General features: G+C 38.0%; 1 protein-coding gene across 29 annotated transcripts in view; it reads left to right on the top strand.

Annotated features, from left to right (window-relative positions):
- DLG2 (discs large MAGUK scaffold protein 2) overlaps positions 1-26,932 on the top strand; it is a 986,702-nt gene that overhangs the window by 434,426 nt on the left and 525,344 nt on the right. For all 29 annotated transcript variants that reach the window (XM_086882226.1, XM_086882222.1, XM_086882228.1 and 26 more), the window contains one exon: positions 24,369-24,530. In XM_086882226.1, the coding sequence (XP_086738352.1) occupies positions 24,369-24,530 (162 nt within the window). The remainder of the gene's footprint in view (positions 1-24,368; positions 24,531-26,932) is intronic.

Here is a 26,932-nt window from a genome sequence, read left to right as displayed (position 1 = left end):
TTCAATCTGTGACTTTCAAGGTCACAAATATATAATATGCAGAACATTTATGAATTTTCAGTTACTGAATAAGTAAGAAGTCTATCCTCATCATTATTACCCTTCCATTTCCTCTTGAAGTCATAAATGTTAATTTTTGATTCCCAGCTTTTGAAAAAAAATGAAATAAAACCCAGATAGTAACAGAATGAGGTCAGTTTCTGCACCTGATTCTGAACCACAGAGCTAGTGGAAAATATAGGATATCTAATGAGCACAAAAGTTTATAGATAAATCTGTAATCAACAGAAAATACTTTTAAAGTGCTGGGTCATGACAAAAAAAAAAAGCAAGCAACTTACATTGAAAGCATTTAATACATAAAATATGAAGGTGGTTTTTTTTTTACTTTTTATTTTTTTGGGTGCTTTTCCTCTTAAAATGCAAGTGCAGTCATGCTTTTCAAGAGAAGTGTCTAAAACTCAGGCAGATATGAGATCCCTCTATACTTTGTAAACTGCTGCCTGGGGATTTTGATTTTTCAGCTCTAGGAAATCTTCTGATACATTTCCAAAGCAAACCAAATCAATCCCCAAAGTTACAGTAATTCTAAAGAGATTCTACTTGCCATTAATGGAAACACATAATTAAAAATATATTTTATATATATATATGAAATTAATGTGTTTTAAGCACCATGTGCTGTATTATTTGCCCATTTAATAGACTTTTAGCCATTGCCCACTAAACTGAAAGTATTTAATGTATGCATATTAATGCATCAATGTCTGTAAAATAATAATCTTTGATACATTTAAGTCTTGGATGTATTAAAACCAGCTTTCACTGCTGAAAAGATAGAATATAAGACTTGTGAGATGTTTTCTCCAGGTTTAATTTCCTGTTAATTGCATATTGGTGAAAACAGTCTCCATCTCACAGAAAAAGTTGGCCCTGCAGAAAAATTGAGTGGTTAGGGTGATAGGGTGAATTAGGGTGATACCTGCTAGCATGTGCACCAGTATGGAGTGCAACATTTCTGATGGATTTTTGCCATCTGAGTTTTTCAAATGAAAGGAAAACTGGAGCTAGTAAAACTCCTTCCATTCTTAGGCACAAGTTTTTGGTATAAAATTTTGTCTCTGGGAAGGGGAAAACCCCCCAGATAATCTACTTACATACAAGTATGTAAATAAAAAAAATCTGTGTTTCTGAGTATTAAATCTGTGAATTCAAATTTTCCCTGTACTCCTAGAGGTTTATAACAACAGTACATGTGTGTATACACTGATAAAAGGGTTCTCTTGTGAATTACATCTTAAAGTATTAACACATGGGCCACAAAATATGTTTGCAGTGTTGCTTAAACCCACAAAATAAGGAAACATTCTCCTAAATACAATGTATTTTGTTAACATGACTTAGCCTCTGGAAAAGAAAGATTCTGTCATGAATCTATTTCCTGTAGTAATAGATTTGTTGAAAAATATAGAGCTGTGGGAAATTCTTGATGATTTCCTCCCCATTCATATGAAATGCAGCATGTCACAAAAACACACTGCTGAGGCTCCCAGCATCTCACAACAACAGAAGACACTGCCATAATTATCTCTGCAACATAATGTATTCTGATTACCTATGTACAGCAATTATATAAAAAAACAGAGCTGTTAATGTGCTATCACTGAAACACAGAGCTCATGTGAATAATTTATGTAGAATGAAGTAGAAAAGTGCCCTCTTTTAATTAAAGGTAAACTCTAGAACATTCTCAGAGAACTCCAAAGATTAAAAATTACCTCCTAGAATAGAAACATGGAATACTTTGGGTTGGAAGGGACCTTTAAAGGTCATATGGTCCTGTTCCCTGCAATGAGCAGGAACATTTTACACTACATGAGGTTGCTTAGAGTCCCATTCAAACCTGACCTTGAGTATTTCCTGAGGTGAGGCATCCACTACCTCTCTGAGCAGCCTGTCCCAGTGTTTGATTACTTCTTTCACCTAACTTTGGAATATATATAATTATGGCTTTCCCCTTTTACTTAGGAGTTACTGTGGTTCTTGCCTTACTTCCTTCAAAGAAAATAATGTATGTGGCTTTTTATACAATGCAAATATGTTTATTTCTCTGAAATACGTGTCTTTACCAGGAAAATACTACATATAGGTTTGTTTGAAACAGATTTTACAGGAATTAGTTGAATGTCTTTCCAGCCTTCTCCATTCAAGAAAGCCATAGGGACTGAGTGTACTTTCAGCAAATTTGCAGATGACACCAAGCTGAATGGTGCTGTTGACACACCTGAAGGATGAGATGCCATTCAGAGGGACCTGAACAAGCTCTAGAAGTGGCCCATGGCAATCTCATGTGATTTAACGAGATCAGGTGCAAGGTTCTGCTGGGTCAGAGCAACCCTGTTATTAGCACAGGCTGGGGGATGGAGATCAGAGCAGCCCTGCCCAGAGGGGCTTGGGTGAGAGGCTGGACATGAGCCAGACTTGGGCACTCACAGCCCAGAGAGCCAAATGTGGCCTGGGCTGCATCCAGAGCAGTGTGGGCAGCAGGGCCAGGGAGGAGATTCTGCCCCTCTGCTCTGCTCTGCTGAGACCCCACCTGCAGTGCTGCATCAGCTCTGGGGTGCCAGCACAGGAAGGACATGGACCTGTTGGAGTGAGACCAAAGGAAGGCCACCAAGTTGATTAGAGGGATGGAGCACCTCTCCTATGAGGAGAGATAAAAAGAGCTGGGTTTGTTCAGACTGGAAAAGAGAAGGCTTTGCTTCCTTCCAGTACCTGAAGTAAGCCTAGAAGAAAGCTGGAGAGGGACTTTCTACCAGAGCATGTAGTGACAGAACAAGGGGGAATGGATTCAAACTAAAAGAGTGTAGGTTTACAGTAGATATTAGGAGGAAGTTTGCTGTGAGGGTGGCAAGGCACTTGAATAAATTGCTGAGAGATGTTGTGGAGCCTCCATCCCTGCAGGTGTTCAAGGCTGGGTTGGATGGAGTTCTGAGAAACGTGGTCTAGTGGTGAGTGTTCCTGCCCATGCCAGGAGAGTTGGAACTAGGTGATCTTTGAAGTCTCTTCCAACCCAGACCATTCTATGATTTTATAACTCCGTGATTGGACAAATTGATTTTCCTCCTGTGAGGGACAAATCTGTTGTGCTAAGAATGCATTGGGTTTTTTGTCCATTGCCACTATCTTAGATGTTTAAGCTGTTTTCTCATTGTACTGGACCTGGATAAATAAAGATTTCAGAAATAAGGACTGAGTAGTTGAGGTGCTTGTCTGTAGGGAGCAACATTGCAATAACTGGGGCATTTGCCCAGAGCTTCCACCAGCTGAATCCAGGTTGTACCCAGGTCAGGGTTTTACAACACATTTCTGAAGATTACTGCTTTTAAGCCCCTGCCAGCTGCATTTCTCAAGCATCATTACTGAAAAGGCAAAAAGTATACTTAAAATACCTGTGCCACTTCAGTGCAGCAAGTCCAGCAGTTCTATCTGTTCTTTGCTTACCATTTTTCTGTGTAAAAGTATGAAGAAATGAAAGTCCTTCTGCTGACATGAGTAGATTTTAGGTCATTTCAGAAGTTCTTGGTTTTCTTTTGATTTGAGAGAGGATCAGTTCACGTCTGTCAGTACATCATTATAAAAATGAGGTCCTGGGTTTACTAATGATCATAGGCTGAGTTAAAATGATCAGATTTGTCAGAGTTTAGAAAACTAGAACAAGTAGCTTAGGAGCAAGTAGTATTTTCTTGCAACTTACAGTGGAAATTCAAGTATATGTTTCTAAATATTGTATCAATACTGAGCAGTAAAAAATTTGTTTTTCAAATACAATCTGTCTTAGATCTGTGTGACTATTCCCTTTTTTTTAAAAATACAATTTCTTTGAGACTAGAGCATTTCATAAGAATATACTCATTTTAATTACCTTTTCCCTTGGGGCATGATTACATTATTTTCTGTACTGTAATTTCTTATTGTTTATTTCGTTCTCCTAACATTTTTAATGTGCTACTATATTTTTGATTTAACAGTTAGTATTCTATTCTGTTTCAATATTGTAAAACATGCTTCAGGATAATTTCTTTTCAGTCTTTATTCAGTGAAAAACTCTTAATTTCCCTCATTCATTCCATTCTGAACTGCTGAGTGACATCTAGAGAATTTCTAACTAAGTAGAGAGAATTGTATGTTAAATCTAAAGAAAAATTAAAAAAAAAAAATTCAGGGGAAAAAGAAACTCTGAACATTTTGAATTCACATTTTTAAGACGATGTCACAATAAGTTGGACAATTTTATGTTTTTAATTGTAAAAGAATTAAATTTATGAAGTGACACTATAGGCACATCAGTAAAGCTAAGATTTCCACTTTCAGAAAACTATACTTTTTTTTTACTAGCTTCTGCCTTGCAGTTGAACACCACATAGGTTACCATATGAGGTTTTTTTCTCACAAAAGAGGCTGATTTAACTGACCTCTAAAATGAAGTCTTTTCAGCTAGATTAGTGAAAAGACTACAGAAAATATTTAAAAATGTTGTAATGTCTGCTTATTTTTCTATTTAATTCATTAATTTTTAATTTATTAACAATAACCTGAATCCCTTAGCCATGCTTTCAGCTACAGCAAATTTCATAGGAGCTGACAGAACTGGGTTCACCCTGCAGTAGCTGCTGGTCTGATGCTCAGTGATTGGAGCTACAATAGTTCATAGGAATTTCATCAAAATTACAAACAAAGGCTGTCATCTACTATTGTCTCAGAACTGCATTTCTAAACTGGTGTTACAGTGATTCAAAACCCGTACTGTTACTGACAATTTGGGAAAGAAAATACCAGGTCTTGTAGCGGTTCTTCAAGCAGCCCTGAGAAAAGGATCATAAAATTATTTCCAGACATGGCTTTTACAGCCAGTAAAATATAAGAAGGCTTGCTGGCAGTGTAATTCTTCTTGTGCCTTGCAGAATTGTCTGAGAGAAACAAAGAATAAAAAAAAAATGATTGTGTTATTTTCGCTGCAGGAAATGTGTTAGAAAACTTTCACAGACAGCAAAGCTTCCATTTTATTTGTTTAATACTTGACTTCATTCCTATTTGCACTGTTAAACCCACCTTTGTCACCGTAAAGGGTTGCTAAGTTGAGTGAAAACTACACATTTGCCCCTAGTTAAAAAACTCCTTGTACAGCTAGGAACAAATGGCATATGATTGCCTGTGTGTAAATGTGAATCAGGCTAAAGTTAATGCAAGTTTCTTTCTTTCTTTCTTTCTTTCTTTCTTTCTTTCTTTCTTTCTTTCTTTCTTTCTTTCTTTCTTTCTTTCTTTCTTTCTTTCTTTCTTTCTTTCTTTCTTTCTTTCTTTCTTTCTTTCTTTCTTTCTTTCTTTCTTTCTTTCTTTCTTTCTTTCTTTCTTTCTTTCTTTCTTTCTTTCTTTCTTTCTTTCTTTCTTTCTTTCTTTCTTTCTCTCTCTCTCTCTCTCTCTTTCTTTCTTTCTCTCTCTCTCTCTCTCTCTCTCTCTCTCTCTCTCTCTCTCTCTATTTCTTTCTTTCCATATGTATTTAAGAAGTTAAGACCAATAGGTTTCACCTAAGTTCAGACAAATAACGTCCAGAGAATAAATTAATTGTTTGAAAGCTGATTGTTCAAACAATCCTTCCTTCGCACATTTATATACAGACAAAATACCTTTTTTTTCTTTTTTTTTTTTTTTTTTTCTTCACAGTTGTTTTCATACTGTTTTTAAAGGGAAATCTTTTGAATGTTGAGCAACACAATTTTTCTTCTGAAGCCCCATTGTTGCCTAGTGGAAAACCTCTGCTTCCCACTTATACACATCAAAAATTTCTGCTAACATCCCAGTGGTATGCTTAAGTGTCAGATTCATAGTGTGAGGTTCTCAGATCTTGGAACAGCTGCTCGATGTTTTCTGGTCACTTTGTGCTTACAGGGGAGTGGCAAAACCTGTGGCCTGCAGGTGCAAGAACATCACACCAAGGACAAAAGTAGCTGCTCGAAACGCTCAGGGAGATGCCTTCCTGCATGCACCACCTCCAAGGAAAACTTCCTTTTCCTCATACTCAGCATGTTTTAGCAATCCCATCTGACTGTGAAAAATGCATCTTAACTCTCCCCATTTCTCATTTTTTTTTCCAGTTCCAGAGGACCTTGTGGTTCTAAAATGTTGCACCCCATGAAATACAAGTCAATTTTTCAGGGCCACCACTCTGCACACACAATTCCTTTAAAATTAAGAAAATTATGTAGAAAAAGATGTGCTGCTTATTTCTCTTTTTATTTTTTTTTCACCTGGTGATTTTTTAATAATGAAGCTATGGTTTCTGGTGCCCATAGCAAAATATTAGGTATTACCATGAAAAATATGTCATTGTGAACTTGATTTATTTCTTTTGGCTTTAAATACAGTTTCTTAGAGACCTTTTTCTACAATTTTATTTTAAGTAAACTGCAACCCACCCATGTTACATTTACTTGTAATGTTCTTGTTCTCATTCCAAATTAAAGTGTAGTGCCCGTGATTATATCCCCAGGAAGACTCCTGTCAAAAGCAAGTGTAAATAGAACTTGAAGAAAGGGAAATGTATTGATTGGAACTTAAAACACCAGCTTCACTTTGTGTGCAGATGGTGATGGAGTTTTCTTTTTAATATCCCCTTTCCAGTCCCCTGTTGGATAAACCACAAAGTTATGTAGGGGGTGGAGGTAGATTTGCAGGCAAAGATGCTCTTCTGCTGTGTTTACTGGTGCAGACAGGGCTAAAATTTCAATAACTTTTCAGTGTGGTAGCTTCTTTTTGTTTTATTGCTTTGTTTTACTCCTTAGTCTGACTACATTTGCTTTTTTAACCACTTGGTTGTGGATCCTGTGCATGGCATTAGGGTTTTGGCTGCAAGAGGCCTTGCTTCTCTCTTCCCATGAGCTTGAGTGGAGAATTTTCTGTGAATAATCTTTAATGTATGATTTGGAGACTTAGTTTCAAATCCTTGCATCGCTATGGATTTTTTTGATAATAACAATTGCAGTAACTTTAAATATAAAGCTAACCTAATAGTGCCAGGAATATGGCTGTAGGCACTTAATGGTACTGTCCGGGGGCTGCAGCTTTAGATTTTTAATTTGCTGAGCATTAGCAAGATTTTTCAGCCTACAGGAGTTACTGGAAAATAGCTTGTTATCCAAAGATAATGAGGAGAAATGAAGGATGTTAGAGAACAATGGGGTCTCATAGTCTCTTATTTTGTTTCAACCAAAAGTTTTAGTTTTAGATGGAAGGGCTCAGTTTCTGTTTCGTATTTTGGAATTTTTTTCAGCATAAGGGATAAATAAAGTTAAAATTTAGAAAATAAAATAAAGTTATGGAAAACAACTGCTCCATGCACGTTCCCAGGTTTGCAAAAACCATTGGTCTCATCAGTATGAGAATGTGAGGTGAAAAGTGTGTAGATACTGTTGATTAATCCAGACTGACCCCTAAATAATAGCAGTTTCTTCCATAAAGAAAGCATTAACAGAGGATCCACAATTATTGCACATTTGTAAAAATAATTTCTCATGAAAAAAAGCATTTGATTTGGTGAGGCTGGTTTTCCTGCCAAACAGTTTAGTTCCCATAAGCAGGATGCTTATCCTATTGCTGCTGTTGGTACCTATAAATCTGTCAAACCCATTTGTATATCTGTGTATTGAATAAATACCCCTGCAACAGAATGTGCACTGGGATTGCAGGTGTGGATTTAAACCTGTCACAGATATAAAGTAAAAAAGTAGATCCTGTCTATGGTATCTTCTTGAAAGAAATTCGGTTACAAAATCATCACTTTATGCTGTTGTTAATTCTCAACATCATTACCAAACTGATAAGGGAACTTGTCACTGCAAAGTGAAATATTTTTCTGTATGAATAAAGTTAGTGCATTTGGTCATTATGATCCCACTCAGCTAACGGGAATCTTTTGAATAAACCAGATGTTCTGTGCTTTAAGTTCTGCAATAACAGCATTTTTCTTCATTATAGAGCACACTTCTAATGTCTTTTTGAAACCATTTTTGCTATGACAATGTAGTCTTCCCTCTGCATAAGAAATTGTAAAGTATCAAGGAAGACAGAAGTATTACATCGGACATTCTCAATGAGTTTTCATTTTATTTTCACTAAGATAAATACACTAATACCTCTTTAAAGCCTTTTTAATGCTGGTTAATACTGATGTCCATACAGGTATCAGTCTCAGTGCAAGCTGAGACTGATGACAACATTATTAAAATGTTAAAATATTTTTCAGATACGAATGTGTGCATGTACACCCTAACAAGAGTTCTGTTGGAAACCTTTTCTGTATGTCAGAACCCCAGCATTTCTTTAAAGAGACTCCCACTCCTCTGGGTTTGGCAGCATTATGCACACTGATGATGGAGCTCTCTGACTATGTCTGTTTCCATCAATGGTATTTTTTTATATTATCTCCCCACCTCAAACTGCTGGCAAAATCACGTTGAGTATTACTACTTTAATTTCCTTTTGTTCCTGTGTCAACACAGATTGATGTCATATATCAATCCTACAAGCCCTGGATTCCTCTTGCTCTGCTATTATATATGTTGGTATTCCCAAGAGCTGCAAATTCCTCTATCTACTCACCAAATCATGTGTTGTTTATGAAAGATCATATAGAAGAAAAAGTGTGATTGTATGTTATTTTTTTTTATTTTTTTAATTTGTGAACTCTTTTTGGCCATCCACGTGTTTGTGAGCTTGGTGGATTGTTTTGCTGTCTGACAATCTTCGACCCCAACTTGTCAGGTAGTTTGTACTGCTGACACAGAGCTCAAAGATGTTCAAACCTCACCCCCTCTTTTACCTTCTTTCTTACCTTCTTTCTTACCTTCTTTAGGGGAGAGGAGTCTCCCATCCCCACTCCCTGTCTATGTCTGCTTCTCCCTGGTGATCCTTGCAGCTCTCAGAGACATCTCAGGTGTTGCTGCAGGGCTGAAAGCAGCATAACTCATCTGTGAGGATTGTTAAGAGGGCTGAGAACAGAGGAAACCTCTCTCTGTTAGCAGTGATTAGTCATTCAAATGATGCTGATGGCAAGGGGGAATACTGGCTGGACAGAGCCCTGTCTGGGGATTTTCTAACAAACCTCGGGAAATTAAGAGCATAATTTCCACAGGAGCAAAAAACTCAGCATTCAGTGGTTTCTGCATATCCAGAGGAAAGGATCTGCCATCAATATTCAGCTTGCCACTTCTGTTATTATGTCTCAGCTAAAACACCCACTTATAAGGAAGAGGGAATGGGATTCACTGCCTATTTTATGCTACTGAAATTAATGGTCACTAGGATGGCTTTGCAAAGCATCCCGCACAGAGGAGTGAATGCAAACCTTCGTTCATTAAATCTGTGCATCTCACCTTAGACTGGTCAAATTTTGTGAAGCACATTTCACTGGAAGTGTTAAGGCAAAAGAGAAAGTGATTCTTAAGATTTTATGTGTGTGCTGAATTTCTCCAGTTAATGAATTGCAGGTGGCAATTCATTAACTGCTAACTTCAAGCTAACTTAGAAATAATTTAGCCCCCCTTCAAAGTTATTTTGAAACCTGGAAGTATAAGGGATTGCATAAGATATCAGAGAGGTTCAAGAAACTCTGCAGTAAGCAATTGCGCTTTTAGGATATCTATGAATTATTCCCTCACCCCCAATGGAAATGTGAGTTTTAACATCATCTCTGAACTCCTTGTTTTTATTTTGTTTTGCTTTATTTATAATTTTCTCTTTGAGACTTAAATTACAGATTAGGAATGTCTAAAGATAGAAAAAAAAAAATAATTTCCTAGACTGTATGCCTAAATATTTGCCTGCTTTTTTTCAGCTATACTAAAGCTCTAATAAATTACACTGTTATCCCTTCTTGAACTTCAGGTCTAATGAATAGTATTTGTCTCTTTCCTAAGCCTTCTTTTTCTTTCATTTTAACATGCAGGAATCTAAAATAAGTACTTTAAAGGGATTTTAGGTGAAAATATTTATAAAGCAAGCTCATTTATGAGGACAGGAAGTAAACAGAAAATGAAATTTGTTTATATATTTATATATATATATATATATATATGTTGTCTGCTTTTGTGATTTTATGCAACTCTAAAGTAGTTAAAACTACCAGATAAAGTCTTTTTCTTTTTGGAAATGTTTCATAGGAATGTATCTATCTTCATAACTGTCTTCAAATTATTTAAAATCACACTTGCAAGCAAATGAATGTGTTTCAAATCTTCCTTTGAATTTTGTTTTGAATTATGTATACCTTAATATTTTAAAACCTGGCACTCCAGTTAAAGCAATTGAATGAGATGTTGAATTCCCTTAGTTTGTTTTTTCAAGGAAATTCTTTATTTAACTCATTTTGAAATCAGCTTAATCTGTTTTTGCAATAGCACTATTTAATGTGGAGCCCCTGTGGGTAGTGGTATAAATAAATACAGATATTAGCATTAATTCCACTTGGGATATCTTTTGTTTTTTATCCTTTTCATGCTCTTTTGGGACTTTTCTGCATACACTTTCTTCCTGATAAGAAGCTATATATATATTCTACATCCTACTAATGAGGACCAAATACTGATTTCTGATATATCCTAGGAAAAAGGATAAAAAAACAAACAAGTACATGACAGGACAGAAATGTGAGATATAGAATCACTTTAGGAATTGATGTTTTGAAGGAAATGACTTTTTTTCCTTTGGTATATTTTAGAATAAATTCAAAGAAGAAATATGGCAATGACACCTTTTGCAATTTCTGATTTATAGGATACAGAAAAGAGGCTCCAGTTTTTTTTTGTGTAGAACTGCAAATATGTGCCATTTATAGTCTGTTCCAAGTCAGTGCTTTTTATATAAAAGTACTACTGAAAATCTGAAGCTGGAACAAGGAACAGAATGGGTCCAGAATACCTGAGTAGCCACTTATGCATATGAGGCCAGCTAGTATAGCTTGGCAATGTATAGTGAAGTACAAGTGTTCAGATTATTTCACAGGCAGGTCAACTCTGAGAGCATGCAAGGGATTTGTCAGGAGGGATGCAAGGGTGTTGGGAAATGCAGACTTCTGACCTATTTCCAGGTGAGAGCCAAACACTTGCAAATGAACTGCACTGATGTGAGGAAATTAGTGAGGTGGGAGGGACTTGAGAACTGCTAATTTTCATGTGATTAGCATAGTAACTGAAACACTTTGAAATTTTGGTATAATGACAGAATAAGTTTCACTTGGAAAACATTGGCTCCAACAGAGTACTTCAGAAGTGTTGAGAATAGACTTTGTTCTGTTAAAGTAGTGTATTTCACAGAGTCTTATTTGTCAGGTTTAAGACAAATTTTTACTGAATTGCTTTGTAAATACAGTATAATAAGAAATGAAGGAAACATTTTCACGGTGGTTCTAACTTATTAGTTGGAAAGTTCAAGAAGACAAAGTGTTAAGATCCTGTACTCTTAGATATTTCATTATTCTAGTAGTATTTTTTAGAAAATGAGGACAGTCAGTTCAAAGGTGAGAAATCATCCTATATTTGTGCAGACAACTAATGTGCATCTTGTAATTTTAGTTAATCACTTGTAAAATAAAGTCTTCAAAACATTTTCTGCTGAAACATGTAAGCATTTGGTAATTAGAAAAGCTAATAGGGACATAATTTAATAAGCTAATAAAGCTGAAAAGTATCTATAAGAACATGGATCCATGGGGCCAAAATATTACTGGTAATTAGGATTTGCTTAGTGCTATGTTCAGCTTTCAAAACTGCATATACAATCATAGGATGGTTTGTATTGAAAGGGTTCATGATTATTCAGCAGATGAAACTAGTGCCAGGGCTGGGTTGGAGGGGACATTGAGAATCATCTTGTTCCAGCTCCTGCCGTGGGCAGAGAGATCTTGCACCAGACCAGGGTGCTCAGAGCCCCATGCAGTCTGGCCTTGAGCACTTCCAAAGATGGGGTATCCACAGCTTCTCTGGGAAACTTGTGTTGCCCAGGGTGTGTCAACCTTTACAGCTGTATCTAAATGTGCAATCTAAACATCTAATCTAGTTATACGTTCACAAGTAGTGGCAATTCCCACACAGGCAGTTTTCACTTCAGTAGTGTTTTAGGACAAAGTCACCACACCTCCCAAGGAACACCACACATCCACTGCTGAGCCCAAAGTCTGAGGGCCACAGGAGCTTTTGAGTGAGGTTCACTAGTACCAGTATCTCAGCTTTTGTGTAGTTAGCTTCAAGCTCTGTTCAAGGGCAGCCCACCCCTTCCGGAGCAGCAGAGATGAGATGAATCACTCAAAATGGTACATTTTCCTTGCTGTGGATAGGCATTCACACAATTGTGATTAATGTTGCCAGAACTTTGCTCATGCAGAGATGTTTTATAAATAGTAGAATGTGTTTTTCCCACTCTATACATGATAGTTTATGTGAATAATGTTTTATATATATAGCGCTGACTTTTAGATCTGTGATCCAACTGCAACAAAGGTCAACAACAAGTGAAAGTCATGCTCGCTTTCTCATTATCAAGACAAAAATGAGCTCTAGCTCTCAGTTTGGTTCCCAGGAAGCGTTTCTCTTCCTCAGCAGAAAATCACAGCTTCAGACTCAACAAATCCTTTTCCTTGTTGGTATTATCAGCTGAGTGGCAGAGGATTGACAGAAAATGCAGAGTAACTCATCTTTTCTCATAGAGGTGGTTTATGTAGAGAAAATGATGTAATTTAATAACAAGAAAACTTCTGTTTTGGGGAGTTTAGATTGTTCATCAGAAAACAGACAGAGATATCGGTCTTTGGTGATCCATTTAGAGCTTAGCCAAGCACTAAAAAAGATGGAAAATGAATAATATCTTTAAATAGGCTATATTTCCAGATGGATGTTTCAGATTTGGCCCACTGCACATATAAAGTTCTGGAAAATATTTATTTATACAATCAATCAATCCATTTGTTGGATCAGGCCATAAAAAGCCCTCTCTGCCTAATAATAAAACTGCTGTGTCTAGACCAAGCTATTTGCTTGGGATTGTCTGAGTTTTGTTTTGGGTATCATTTTAAGATAATGTCTTTCATTTCAAAGTTAAGAGTGCCTCATGATTGCCTTATGATCTGGGCTGAATCTAATTTTAACCTGGTTGGGTTTTGCTTTGTCCTGATTTTCTAATAATTAAGAACACAGAAAAGGTACCATGACATTGTTATTCAGCTGACATTATTTATCCAGCCATTCTGAAAGCTATTTGTTAGGACCAAAGAAATTTAGGTTTTATTTTCTTCATGTTGTTTTATATAATAAATTTATTTTTTTTCAGCTGAAAACACAACAAAATTAAAAAGAAAGTTGTTACATTATCTAGACTATTTCAAATAGGAAATTTTATTCAGCACAGTAGGGATTTAACCTTTTAATTAAGCTGGTGTTATCACAAAGAGGGATGACTTTGAACATTGATAAGGTCAGTCTGCCAGAAAGAAATTTTTTATTTCCTGAGAGATAACATTACTAATTTCTAAAGTATTCAGCCTTCTCCTTTGCCTTCCACTGCTCTTTGCAACTGCAAACCCACCAAAAACAATCAAGAAAGGTGCAAAATACTGTAGAATTCAGCACAAAGGTAGGCAGACACAGTGTTGACACACAATAGTTGTATACAATGGAAAAGTCAGGTGGTAACTTTCAAAAGCAATGGAGTTTGAGGTTCTCCAGGTCAAGACATATAGAGTTTTGATTTTCATGGACTGGTAGTACATTTCCGTCAAAATCATTGTCTGATTCCTAGAGAGTCTTCTATGCCGCATATTATAAATTTGTACTTTTATAACATTTTTCTGCTCTAAAGAACTTTTTAGACATTACTAACTCTGCCAAATCTACACCACAACATGATACAAAACAAGTGTCTGATCACTTTCTGCAACTACCATAAAGGAGGCTGCAGCCAGGTGTGGGTCAGGCTCTTCACCCCAGGAGCAAATGACAAGACCAGAGGAAATAGCTTCAAGTTGCTCCAGGAAAGGCTTAGATCAGATATTAGGGAAAAAATTGTTCACTGAAAGGGTGATCAGGCATTGGAAAAGGCTACCAAGTGAAGTGGTGGAATGGCTATCCCTGGGAGTGTCCAAAGGCCTGTGAATGTGACAGCTGGGGATATGCTTTGGGTTAGTGGTTGGGCTTCATGAACAAGGAGGTCTTTCACAACCTTAATGATTCTATAACTGAGGCATGTGCTCTAGTCTGTGTTTTCAGACACTAAGAGCCCAGCTGCCTTCTTTAAAATATGAGTGCTCAAATAATTTAAAAACAAAAAAAATATGCCTATTCTTCCAACATGACTATGGAAGGAGATCCCTAAATAACAATAGCCCCAACAGAGAATCATTGTCTTCATCCATCAAGGAAAGTGCTGGTTGATTCCCACACTTAAGCTCAAATGTGAAAAGTGCTCCCATATCCAAGTAAGACAAAGTGAATTGTACATGCCCAGGTCTAAAAGCAGTTGTACAGATAGGAGAAATCTGTGCACGTATCCCTTGCTTTCCTGCAATTTTGCTTTGCTTCCTGGAGTTCTGTTCTCCATGACCAGCTCACTGCCTTGGCTCAGGCTAAGTCCTATGGGACTTGAAAAACTAAGGAAGGCTGTGCTGGGTGGCTTGCTTTGCACTTCAGAAAATGCAGGTGTAATATCTCTGTTAGTTTATTTTTAAATAGAACAAATAAAGGTGATGATAGGATGTTTCCTCTTAATTTCAGGCGAAGTATGGCCCAAGGAGTGGTAAATTCATCAGAGGATGTAAACCCAAGCAATTTTCTCATTGTGTGGAGCTCAGTGTACCTGCAGGTTGTGTGGTTTAATGGGGTACTCTCTTCCTGCCCAGCCCCTGAACTGGTGGAATTTTATCCTGCGGGGTCACCATCAGATCACTGAGCTGAAGGAGCTTCCCCTGGAACCATAAACTCCCTAGATCAGGAACTAGGTTGCTGAGGAGAGATGAAATGTGCAAATACAGATTTTTGCAATAGCCTCAGTAAAGCAAATATTCTCTTGTTAATGCAATACCTTGATGTTTCTCTGTGTTCTATTTACAATGACAGCTATTTTGGCTGCTTGTGCACTAACTGGGGCTTATTAAAGTATCTGAAAATGTAGATTATTTTACCACAATTATGCTGCATTGAAAAGCTGTGGAAGGATTAAGATGCAAAGGCCCAAAGCTGTTTTTTCAGTAAGTGCCCTGCTATTGAAATGTTTAACTCAACCCTTATGAGTGTCAAACACATTCAAATGCACCTGACAAATGTGTTTTTGCTGGCCTATTGAACATCTAGTTAAAATGGATAAAATCCATCTCTCTCTTGGTAAAAATTCATAGATTTTCAAAGAGAGAACTGATAAGAAGAATATTTGAGTCTTGTAATAACTTGTTCAGCTCCAGCGTAAATTACTTTGTAGAAAAATAATTTTATCTGCAGAGCTAACACTCTAGGTTCATAAGGGTGACAACAGTGAGATTGTCAAGTTTATGTACACAAAACATTTTTATTTTTATTTAAGAAGAGTTGGTTTTCCAGAAATACTAAAAAATACTTATCTCTATACCTCCTTCACACCAGAAGAAGCAGGAATGCTATTAAAATTTATGAGGTATTTTTTTGTGTATATACTTTGTGTTCAAAGAACTGTTAAAGGATGGCAGAGCGGTAAATTTAACCACTCAGATTTAGGAAATGCAAGAATTGAGATGGCCTAAGCAATTTTATTGCAAGTCCTCCATGGCCATGTATTGTAATGTAGTATTATGATATGCATCAACTCTAATACATTTTTAATTACACAGTTACTTTTGTTTTCACGGGCTTTCTGCTTCTTTCAGTACATGGAGTGGTACTTCTTATGGCATTTTACATTCAACATATGTCTTCATGCATTATTTAATGCAAGCAGATCCAACTGCTCCATTATTAATTTTTTCATTGGTTTTCCTGTTATACCGAGGGGACCTTATCAAAGTATGGAAGTACCTGAAGGGTGGGTGTCAAGAGGAGGGAGCCAGGCTCTGCTTGCTATAGTGCCAAGCAGTGAGACAAGAGGCAACAGGCAGAAATGAGGAAGAGCATCTTCAGTGTGCAGGTGACCGAGGACACAGGATTCCATGGATTTGTCCTGTACAAAGCCCAGCTCTCACTGATTTAAGATGAAGCTGCTGATGCTCAGCACTTCTGTAAAAACTGGCCATCTGTGGCTTGCAGGACATTTTAAAGTGAGCAGTATCTTAGCTCTACAGCTGTGCACAGCTATGTTTTGTGAAAAGCCTAGCATTGCATGAGACTTCTGTAGTAAAAACAAGAACAGAAGCAGTTATCTACAATAGCATTCACCTGTCTTAGACTGAGAGCGTCCTTTTGCTCAGCGCCTTTCAGCAGAATCACCCTATTTCTGTGAAAAATGGTGCTGGAATCTCACAGATGCATAATTCCTGAGTGAAGACAGGGGAGAGGGTTTCAGCTGCAACACACAAATGGCCTGCCCTGTCATGTGCTGTTGGACTAAATTAAAATACATATTTTTGGTACAGAAGACACAAGAGGGGCAATCCATTAGTACTGTGGGGTTGGTTTTTTTATTATTGTTTCTCTTTTATCCTTTGTTTTAGGCAATGCTAATACATGCTAATAATGCTAATAAATAAATGTATTTATTACAGTCCACGATTACTTTGTACTCTTCTGATGTAAACCTAGGGTGTCGATTTTGCCAGGCTGCATTCCCGCCGCAGGCTTATTGGCAGGGAAACTGAGACATGACAACTGACAGCATTAGCCAGCTCTGCCTCTCCAAATTCTCAGTTGTAACCTCAGCATAGTCCCCCCGCAGCCCATGCCAGAAGCTGCTCCTTAGGGCAGGCAGGGGGTGGAAAAGGAGAACTTGTGAGGCTTGGCGCCTCTGTGCCGGGGAACTGCAGCAGCAGAATTAGAGGGATCAATGGGGATGTGCATCTAGGGCTGCACAGGGAGCTGTAGGGGAAAACAAATGAGCTGCAGAGGCATGAAGGCTGCTACAGCAATTGGGGGAACATGGACATACCAGGAAAAAAAAAATGCTTTGAGTGGAATAGTTGAAGACAATAAAAAGGAGTAAGCAAGTGATGTTATTGCAGGACAGAGGGACAGAGAAGTGGCTACTGCCTGATGCTGATAAATGGTACAGTTTCACCCACGTCTTTCCTTTGCTCCCCTTAGATAAATAATTAGTATTAGCTGGATTTTCTTTTTTTCTTCTTACTGATTTTTGTAGTCTGCAGCCACATTCACCATTTAATCCAAGCAAAGCCACTCTCTCAGAATGTCTTGTTGTATATTGGCACTTCAAGTTAAAAATCTATTTTAAATTATTGGATAGCAAGTTGCAGCCTCCAGAGGGCTAAACTGATGCTGTTAACAGGTCCAAAATGTGATGCAGCATATGGAGCTGAATACCTCATGGTACAGATTTGCATGCAGGCGGTTTTAATTAGGATTTAGAATTCCTGGAGGAATGCAGCATTCTGGGCTAGTCTCAATCTTGTCAATACATAGTGGTTTTGTTCATTCTGAAGCTCACAAAAACTGATAGATTCTTACTTGCTTGTAATTTTTTGATACTTTTATGAACTGTTAAAACTTTTTTTCCATCTGCCAGTTTTATGTATGATCACTGCTTCTTTATGTATACTTACTATAAAAGGTTGCCGCTTTATTTTTTTTATAATTTTATATCAGGTCAGTTCAAAATAAGAATCGTTTGAAGTTTTATGACATTGCATAAATACTTATTTTTTCCCTGCAACGCATCATAGTTCAAAGTGAGATTATGCTTTAACTCGATGGTTACTGTGCCATCTTGTGAGTAAAAGATGCAACTACTTCCAGCAGATAAAATGAAGAGTTACTTTGGCTAATGCCCATCTCACTTCTTCTTTCCATCATGAAAAATGAAATCATTTGGGGCTTCAAAAAAAAAATGATGAGAATACTGTATAACATTTATTTTCCACCACATTATAATTTCCTTTTTTTCTTTTTTTTTTTTATTTTTAACTGAGCATATATTCGCTGTTATGGCAAAAACCTAGTGCTTTCAATAAACTGAGATAAGAAATGATACTTCTTTTTCTCCTTCCTAAAAAAAAAAAATATTCTTGTTATACTAAATGGAAATTATATGCAAATTCTCAGTATTCAGCACTGATAATGTTCCTTCTGTGAACTAATTTGGCTCTTAGAGGAAACCTCTTGTCTTCTAAAATTCACTATGTGTTTCTCAGAGATAGCACACTGTAAATCACCCAAAGTACTGCTGGCTATTACACTGAGTCAGAGAAAAACCTAAGTCCTGACTTTAGAAAGGCCGCTTTACCCTGGAACATTTGTGAGGAAAAAAAAAAAAACAGAACAAAAATTTAAAAAGAAATTACAATGGCACCAGCAAACCTACAACCTTGTTCAAATAATAATAATAATTATCATTTCTATTAAAGGTGCATTAGATCTTAGACTTTAAAGAGCAGACTTGAAAAATCCCCTAAGTTCTACTACTGCTTAATGAACTGAGTCTCTCTGTGACCTTGAACAAGTTGCTGCATTTCTGTGCCTAATTTTACCCACCTTTAGATGATGCACATCAACAGGATGTTATCAGTCTTGACTGCCACTTGTAAAGCTCTTTGGGCTTCTTGGATGGAAGGTACTGCTGTAATATAGTGACAAGCTTGTTGGAAATCTACTTGATAAGCAAAAGAGCAAGTCATTCACAATAAGTATAATTATTCAATGATTTAAGCTTCCTAATCTACTTCCACAGTCTTGGCAAGCAGATTGTGATTTCTTCCATTTTATATAATGAGAAGAGTATTTTTTTCCTCTCTATACTCTATAGATTGATTGCAAATATTCAGAATTCAAGCTGTGTTGCTCATTTGCAATCAGTTGGATGAGTAATATTATTTCTGCTCATGATTGGATGAATGCCCAATGATTTGTGTGTGCAAATTGTAAAGTTTGTTTTCTGAAGATGCTCATTGGTATGACATTGAAATTTGCTGCCTTTGGAGAGCAGTGACAGTAAAATTCAACACATTGAAGACCAAAGAAAATACTGAGCACCAAAGCGGGACAAGGTGACATTAACAGACTTTGGAGATTGCTCATTTGTCTAAATGGACCAAGTCCATTATGGTTTTATTTTTTGTTGGCAGCTAATACTGAGAAAAAAAATCACAGAATCCTAGAATGGTTTGAGTTGGAAGAGACCTTACAGATCATCTTCTCCCAACTCCCCTGTCATGGGCAGGGATATTTTCCACTAGACTAGGTTGCTCAGAGCTGCATCCAGCCTGGCTTTGAACACTTCTAGGGTTGGGGCATCCAAAACCTCTCTCAGAAAACCCAGTGTGTTGAATGCTGGACCCAATCTCATGCAGAAGGTGGGTGATGCTTGCCCTGTTGAAAGGTAGCTCCCATGTCCAGGTTCCAGTAGATGAACAGCAATGGGGCTAACCTACTTGGGAGCTGCAAAGCAGCTCAAATGCTGGTTTGAGAGGAACAGCAAGTGAGTGAGAATTAAGAAGGTAATATTGGGACCCAGTTTCATACCTTGCCTATTTCCAGATTGCAGTGGGACACCTGGATCTGTAAGAGGCCATTGTCTCGTGTGAGAAATTTTCTGCAAAATTCCTTTCCCTGTGGTCTCAATGTTAAATGGGTTACATGAAGACTCACAGCTTGTAAGGAGCAGAAGTCTGGCCCCTCCTTAGGAGGACTGTAAAACCAAAATTGTATTTGAGACTCTATATGCTGATGTTTAAGAGCTAAAACTGGTAGTATTGCTATTGTTTCCCAAGATAAAACATAATATCCTGGCCACTGGCTAGCACACTGGCTTTGAAGAGTGATTGGGAGTGGGATTCACTCATGAATGGGTTATTATCTCATAGGATGTGGTGGTATTTTTTTTCCATTATTAATAGCTATACGCTGTATCTACTACAAAGTTTTGGCTGAGTGAAAAGCGATGTCACTTTTTTGCTTACGGGTTTCTTGACATTTCAAAGTGTTTTCTAGTAGCTCAGGATTCTCTGTAGATGAGGATTCACTGGCTGCTCATTTCACAGGTTTTTTGTAGAGCCTGTGACTCCTCTGACACATTTAGCTCCCTCCTTTTGCAGCCTTCCTATTGCAAGCAGCACGAGTGTGTGATGATGTATTGTAGTGTGGTCCAGCCAAAGAGCTGTGTAGAGAACCAGGGACATCTGCTTTTGAATGGCAATTCCAGCTGGGCCACATTCAGCAGCTTAGGTCATTTTGACCTGATATAAAATGAAATGTTCTATTTGCATTTTCTGCAAACTGATGGCAATGACAAAAAGTAAAAATAAACAACAAACTTTTGTAAAAATACCAGCTCCCTTTGGCCCAAAATCGAATGAAAAATTCTCAGCTATCTTAATCCATTGTCAAAGGTAGGTCATAAGAACATCTGTATTTTAATGCCAATGCAGTACTCTGGCTATTGTAACTTGAGAACTGTCTTTGTTGAAATGTAATGTTTTTGATCATTACCTCCTGTTGGATTCCTGTCTTCAGTTCTGTCTAGCTGACATCTCTTTGGCAATCGCTGCCTTAGAAATGCTCCTTTAGACAGTATGATGTGAGGAGCAGTGATGCTGTAATAACCTCATACTGTAGAGAATGATCTCTTATAAAAAGGCACGTTCATATTAAAAATTCACAGTAGTGCACTCCACACCCCCATTATAGGTAATTACAGAGGATTTTAAATATCTGATGCTAGTTGGCAGCGTACAATACCCTGTCAGCAGCAGGCACTGATTTGTAATTTAATTATCATAAGACATCCACCTGTTCTTTTGTCAAATGAAGAGTAGCATTTCCGTGCAATCATGCTTTTCCCTCCAGAAATTTGAATTAGTCCTTAGAGAAAGATTTCTAAGGAATGGGATTTTTTCAAGGACATTTGCAGGACCCCATCAGAGCAGGGTGATGGAGATGAATGAGGAATTTCTGCAGGAGTGTCTTAGTTCTGGTTTGGTATTTTCAGCATTACCACTGGCTTTTTGCTGTGTCAAGCTGTTTTGGTTCACAGCTGAAAGCATTTCAATGAAGAGATGCTGTGGGAGGAAAGATGTATGAAAATCAATGAGTTTGGTGCTAAGAACATGAGGCAAACCCATAGCAGGATTGACCCAGAAATGCTCTAGGCTCATACTTTGTGAAGAAGGAGAGGCTGGCCTTGGGATGTGAGGGAGACAAAGACAAATAGAAGAGTGGAAATCTGTTCTGTAAACTTTTTCAGCTGATGGCACGTGAACATGGATATTACTGAAGCTGTCATGGGAATTTGCAGTTATTGGATAAATAAATTAATTCAAATTATAAAGCAAGTCTATCAGTGGAGATCCACACAAGTGTTCTGCTCTTTGGGAGTATGGGGCTCAGGGTGAAACAATTTCCTCTCAGCTGTGGCTCCTGTTTATGCAACAGCTCCACTGCAGTGCAGTGATGGGGAAAGCACTTACTGATGGTCAGAGAAATGTTCTCTCTTTAAGGCCACATCACACTGCTTCTGGCAGTGTAAAACTGAAAAAAATTATCTGGAAAGAATAGCATATGTGTTTTATATATATATGTATGTATGTATGTATGTATGTATACATAATCATAGAATGAATCATAGAATCCAACCTGGGCTCAACCATTTCCAAGGATGGGGCATCTACAACATCCCTGTGGAGTTTCATCTTGTTCCAATGCTTCATTGGAACTGAGGAAAGATTTTCTTCCTAATCGCAATCTAAACTTCTTCCAGTTTAAAACCATTCCTCCTTATCCTGTCACTACATGCCTGCATAAAAATCCCTCTCCCTCCATTATATAAGTGTCCTTAAAGTACTGGAAGGTCTCACCCTGACACCTTCTCTTCTCCAGGCTGAACACCCAGGCTTTTTCAGCCTATCTTCATAGGAGAGGTGCTCCATCCCTCTGATCCTATTTGTAACCCTCTTCTGGCCCTGCTCCAACAGGTACAGAGGAGAAAATGTCTTTCTGGTGCTTAGGATCCCAGAGCTGGATGCAGTGCTCCAGGTGGGGTGCTGCAAGATCAGAATACAGGGTGAGAATCATTTCCCTTGACTTGCTGGCCACTCCTCTTTTGATGCAGCCCAGGATGAGGCTGGCTTTCAGGGCTGTACATTCTCTGTTGGCTTATGTCCACCTCATCACCCACAAGAACCTCCTAGTCCTATTTTGCAGTGCAGCTCTTAATCTTTATAGTGGGAGGGACTCCGCTCCTCCCACATCCACCCAATAGATAAGGAACTTGCAAGAAGTGGGAAGCCTGTATATACATATGTATAAATGTCTGTATCAGCAATGGTGTGGCCAGCAGTGAGCAGGGCAGGGATTGTCCCCTGTACTGGGCACTGGTGAGGCCTCACCTCAAATCCTGTGTTCAGTTCTGGGCCCCTCACTGCAACAAAGACATTGAGGGGCTGAAGTGTGTCCAGAGAAGGGCAACAGAGCTGGGGAAGGGTCTGGAGCACAAGTCTGGAGAGGAGTGGCTGAGGGAGCTGGGTGTGTTTAGCCTGGAGAAAAGGAGGCTCAGGTGAGACCTATTGCTCTCTACAACTGCCTGAAAGGCGGCTGTGGTGAGGTGGGAGATGGTCTCTTCTACCAAGTAACAGTTGATAGGATGAGAGGAAACACCCTCAAATTGTGCCAAGAGAGATTTATATTAGACATTAGGAAAAATTTCATCTCTGAAAGGGCTGTCAAACATTGGAACAGTCTGCTTGGGAAGTGGTTGACTCACCATCCCTGGAGGTATTTCAAAGTCATGTATATGTGGCACCTGGGGACATAGTTTAGTGGTGGAAATGACCGTGCTGGGTTGGACTCAATGATCTTAAAGATGCTTTCCAACCTGACTGGTTCTATGATAGAGCTTCTTATGGCTTCTGTCATTGCTGTCTTTTCTCCTTAAGAAGTAGCCTCTGGACATTTCCATTTTCCCCATTCCTGAGTTAATGAAATGACTGGTATTCTGCTCTTATTTCTCCTAATTATGTTTTAGCAAATGACTCATTTTAAAGAGGATGTCTCCTAGTAGTTGTCTTTTAAGAAAGTACTCACTCGATTAAAAAAATAATTGATTGCTTGTGGCTGAAATGATCTGTGTGCCAAGCCTTAAATGTGACATTGGCTGGAGTATTATCTATTAGGCTGATGGCTTCTTGCCCAAATAATATTTGGCTGGTGCCAGTCATTTCATATATTCATTAATTATGTTATCTGGAAAGTGAATATGTGAAGGGCCGCAGGCATATCTCAGGAAAAAAAGAAGAGCATAAATCATGTCACATATGTATTCTGAAAATAATTGGCAACTGCTGAAACATTTCCATACTTAAGATTGAAGGCAGGAATGCACTGGGTGGTTTCCTTAGGAGGGATGAGTAAATGAAATAACACTCCACAGCTGAGTGGTCAAAGTGAAGCAGATGAGCAGCAGAGAGGTCTGCTGCATGGAGAGGTCTGCTTTGGCATGTTCTTGTGATTCTGCCTGGACTTCTGACTTATTTTTCTTATATGGCCATACAGATAAGTCTTAGGCTTTTATCCAGCAGCTCCCTCCTCAGGGCACAGCTGAGGGGATGGTACCTTTTTACAAAGCATTCTGCCTGGAGAACAGATCAGGTGATTTAATTTAATTTTTAGGGTTATATTCCTTGTTGTTAGAAGCTTCATTTGGGATCTTGGACAAGCCTCTCATGTTGCCTCTCCATGGAAAAGAAGGGTATAAGGTTAGAACTTTACTGCAGGGGAATCTTCTGTGGGACTGTGGCTCTGTAGAAGTGCGTGTGTGTTCTCCAGCATCAGAGTACACAGTGCTAAGTGGAAAAAAACCCAAGTAATTTGCAGAGAAGGGCTATAAAACTCTAATTATTAACACAGGGATGCAAAATGTGATCTGACACTACAGCTTGGCTTATCAATGTCTCTTCTTCAATATCAGTGTGTCATCTCAAATGTCTGTTTGATGGTGAAAATTTTGTGTATTGGTGACATATACCTCATTTCTCTCTTTGATACAATAGTAAAAAAGAATGATTCATTCTCTCCAGAACACACTAGGAAATCCAATGATTATTGTCTACTGCATCATATTTCATTTGTCATTCCATAATTATATTAAAATATAGGAATTACCTTCTAAAATCTTATTTGTTCTTTCTTGATGTTTTCTTCCTCTAGAAATATCGTTATCAAGATGAGGATGCTCCACATGACCATACTTTGCCTCGTTTAACCCACGAAGTGAGAGGCCCAGAGCTTGTTCATGTGTCAGAGAAGAACTTGTCTCAAATAGAGAATGTCCATGGATACGTCTTACAGTCGCACATTTCTCCTCTGAAGGTAGGATCCATGAGGCTCATGGCTTTAGTCTTCAAATACAAGAAAGCACGTAGCATGAAATGCCTGGGGAACTTATTTTGTTGTATAAACAGACAAGCTTCTTTCTGAAATCTATCACTGCAGATTGATTGTCCTTTGATGGACAATTTTAAGGCTCGCTGTAGTGGAACAGGTGATAGTTTAGTTGACAGAGCTTTATGTAGAGATGTGAGCTTTCAGCTTTGAGTGAGGCTTTTGTTCGAATAAAAATAATTCCTGGCAAATGAGCCTGGTTTTCTGTGAAAGGAATGATGCAGGTTCTCAGCCTCAATATCACAGTGATTTTGAAATGGCAGACTTCCCTTCCTGATTATCCTTGTTCAGAAATCGAAAAAGAAAATACTGTAAATGCAACCGTCTGATGGAATCCTAGTTTTTTCATCTCTCAGAAAGCTATATTAAAGTCACAAGTTATGTCTGAAAAGGGAGCTCATTTGCCTCTATTCATATCCTTGCTGCTCAAGCACTTGCAGTTTTCTGTGGATTTTGATGTAATTCAGAGTGCTGTAGAGAAATCTTTCTGTTAACTAAGGCAACAATTTATAAAATACAGAAGCTTTAGCTGTATACGGGTCTGGTGTCCTCTGATATATCTTGTTGGGCAAAAATGTTTCTCTTCCTGTTGAACCTCTATAACCAAAAAGGAATCCGTTCCCGAAAATTTACATTTTTCCTTTAATAAGAATGCAGTGGTTTGAAAGTATTCCTAGAGCTTCTCTTGTGGAATGAGCATAGATGCAGTGATTAGCATGATGGGTTTTCTATTTTAGTTTCTACTAGGCCTGGGAGGGGAGGGAAAAAAGAATAATATTCTTTACTAGAGGCAGTGATGTTCTGGGTGATAGTTTTATTCCAGCAATTATCTAAGCAGCAAACAAGGCAGATGGACTTTGCTCCCTCTGGTGCTCAAAACCTGTGAAATGGGCACTGCTTGCCTAGCACAGTGCTTACAGTGTGGTTACAAGTAGAAAGAAGTGTTTATTATTAAAGATTGATGTGAATACAGCTGGTGTTCATTGAGCCTTCATGGAATAGCCATGCAAATGAATCTTTTTCTTCTGCCCTTGTTGGTCCTGTGTTTAGTTTGTATGATGTTTGTCTCTTCAGGTTTTAGCAGTTTTCTGGGTTACTTACCTAATTTTTACTGCAGAAGCCATCAGTACCAAGCAGTGATAGATCATCTTGGGCTGAGGTTATCACTTTAGATTTTTGGAAAGGATTTTCTTTCCTTTTGGAAAGGATTATCTCCATAAGGCCTCTGTGTAGCATCAGGGGACAATCACAGACAAGCAATTTCTGTCCTGGAAAGGAAACATCCCTGTTCCTTTAGGACTCCTTGAGTATTGTGATTACAGTGGTGTTACTTGTTCATGAAAGTCAAAACCAGAGATCATTCTTTACATCTGGAGACTTTCAAGTAAGGCTACATAATCCAAGCTGAGGATGTAGCAATGATGTCAAAAAAGCATGAAGTGATCTTCAGACATGCACAGTTGTCTTGAAACAGCTCCCAGTTTTATTTGCTCTTGCAACAGGACAAAGTTGTTTGCTCCTATTTTCTGAAGTGATGGTAGGGCAGGAGCTGTATAGTATTTCCTCTTGGAAATCAGTGTTTTCTACAAGTTCTCCCTTCAGCATGAGGATTTCTGGTTTTCACTCTGTCCCTTCCCCTTCTTTCCTTCAGATTCAAAGTGTCTAATATCTGCTACTTAATAGTCTCATGCCTGCCATTTAATCTAAATTTAGCTGTTTTTCTCTTCAGATGGCTTTGTAGCTCCTGTTTCCTTTCCCCTGCTGTCTGTGTCACATCTTTTAACCTTCAGTAGAGAATTAACTCAGGAGGCTGGAGGAATTCTTCTGCTAGAGCTCGTGGCATTGTGTTGCCCTTCCTATTCAAAACACCTGGTTTGAATTCACTTTTATTGTTGACAGTTGACTGAAATCCCTGTTCAGAAGATTTTGGTCACAGTAATTTAGACATAGTTGAGAAACAGCATTCTGAATACTCCAGAATCAAATCAGAATGGATTGTTGTCTTGAATTGCAGACTTTCCAATCTATATCTCAATATCATTAAGTATTCTGCCATCTTCTCAGCACTATTGTGTGAACATGGTTGCACTGAATGATGGCAAAAACTGCCTCTCAACCTATAGCATGCCTTCCTAGGGAAATGTAAAATACTGGATTGTTAAAGATTAAGAAAATATTAAAAAATAAAAATAAAAAATTTGAAAATAATTTGAAAATAATGCCTGCAGTTTAAATATTTAATTGACTCCCATGAAAAGTGGAACTGCTGCAGTCCTGCTCTGAGGAGAAATAACAAATGCTGTGGTCCACATGTTGTCAGGTAATTTCTT

The sequence above is a fragment of the Cyanistes caeruleus genome, chromosome 3, assembly GCF_971803275.1.
Source record: "Cyanistes caeruleus chromosome 3, bCyaCae1.hap1.1, whole genome shotgun sequence".
NCBI classification, from domain to species: Eukaryota; Metazoa; Chordata; class Aves; order Passeriformes; family Paridae; genus Cyanistes; species Cyanistes caeruleus.
The sequence above is the reverse complement of the archived record's forward strand: the minus strand, read 5'-3'. Positions and strand labels throughout refer to the sequence as shown.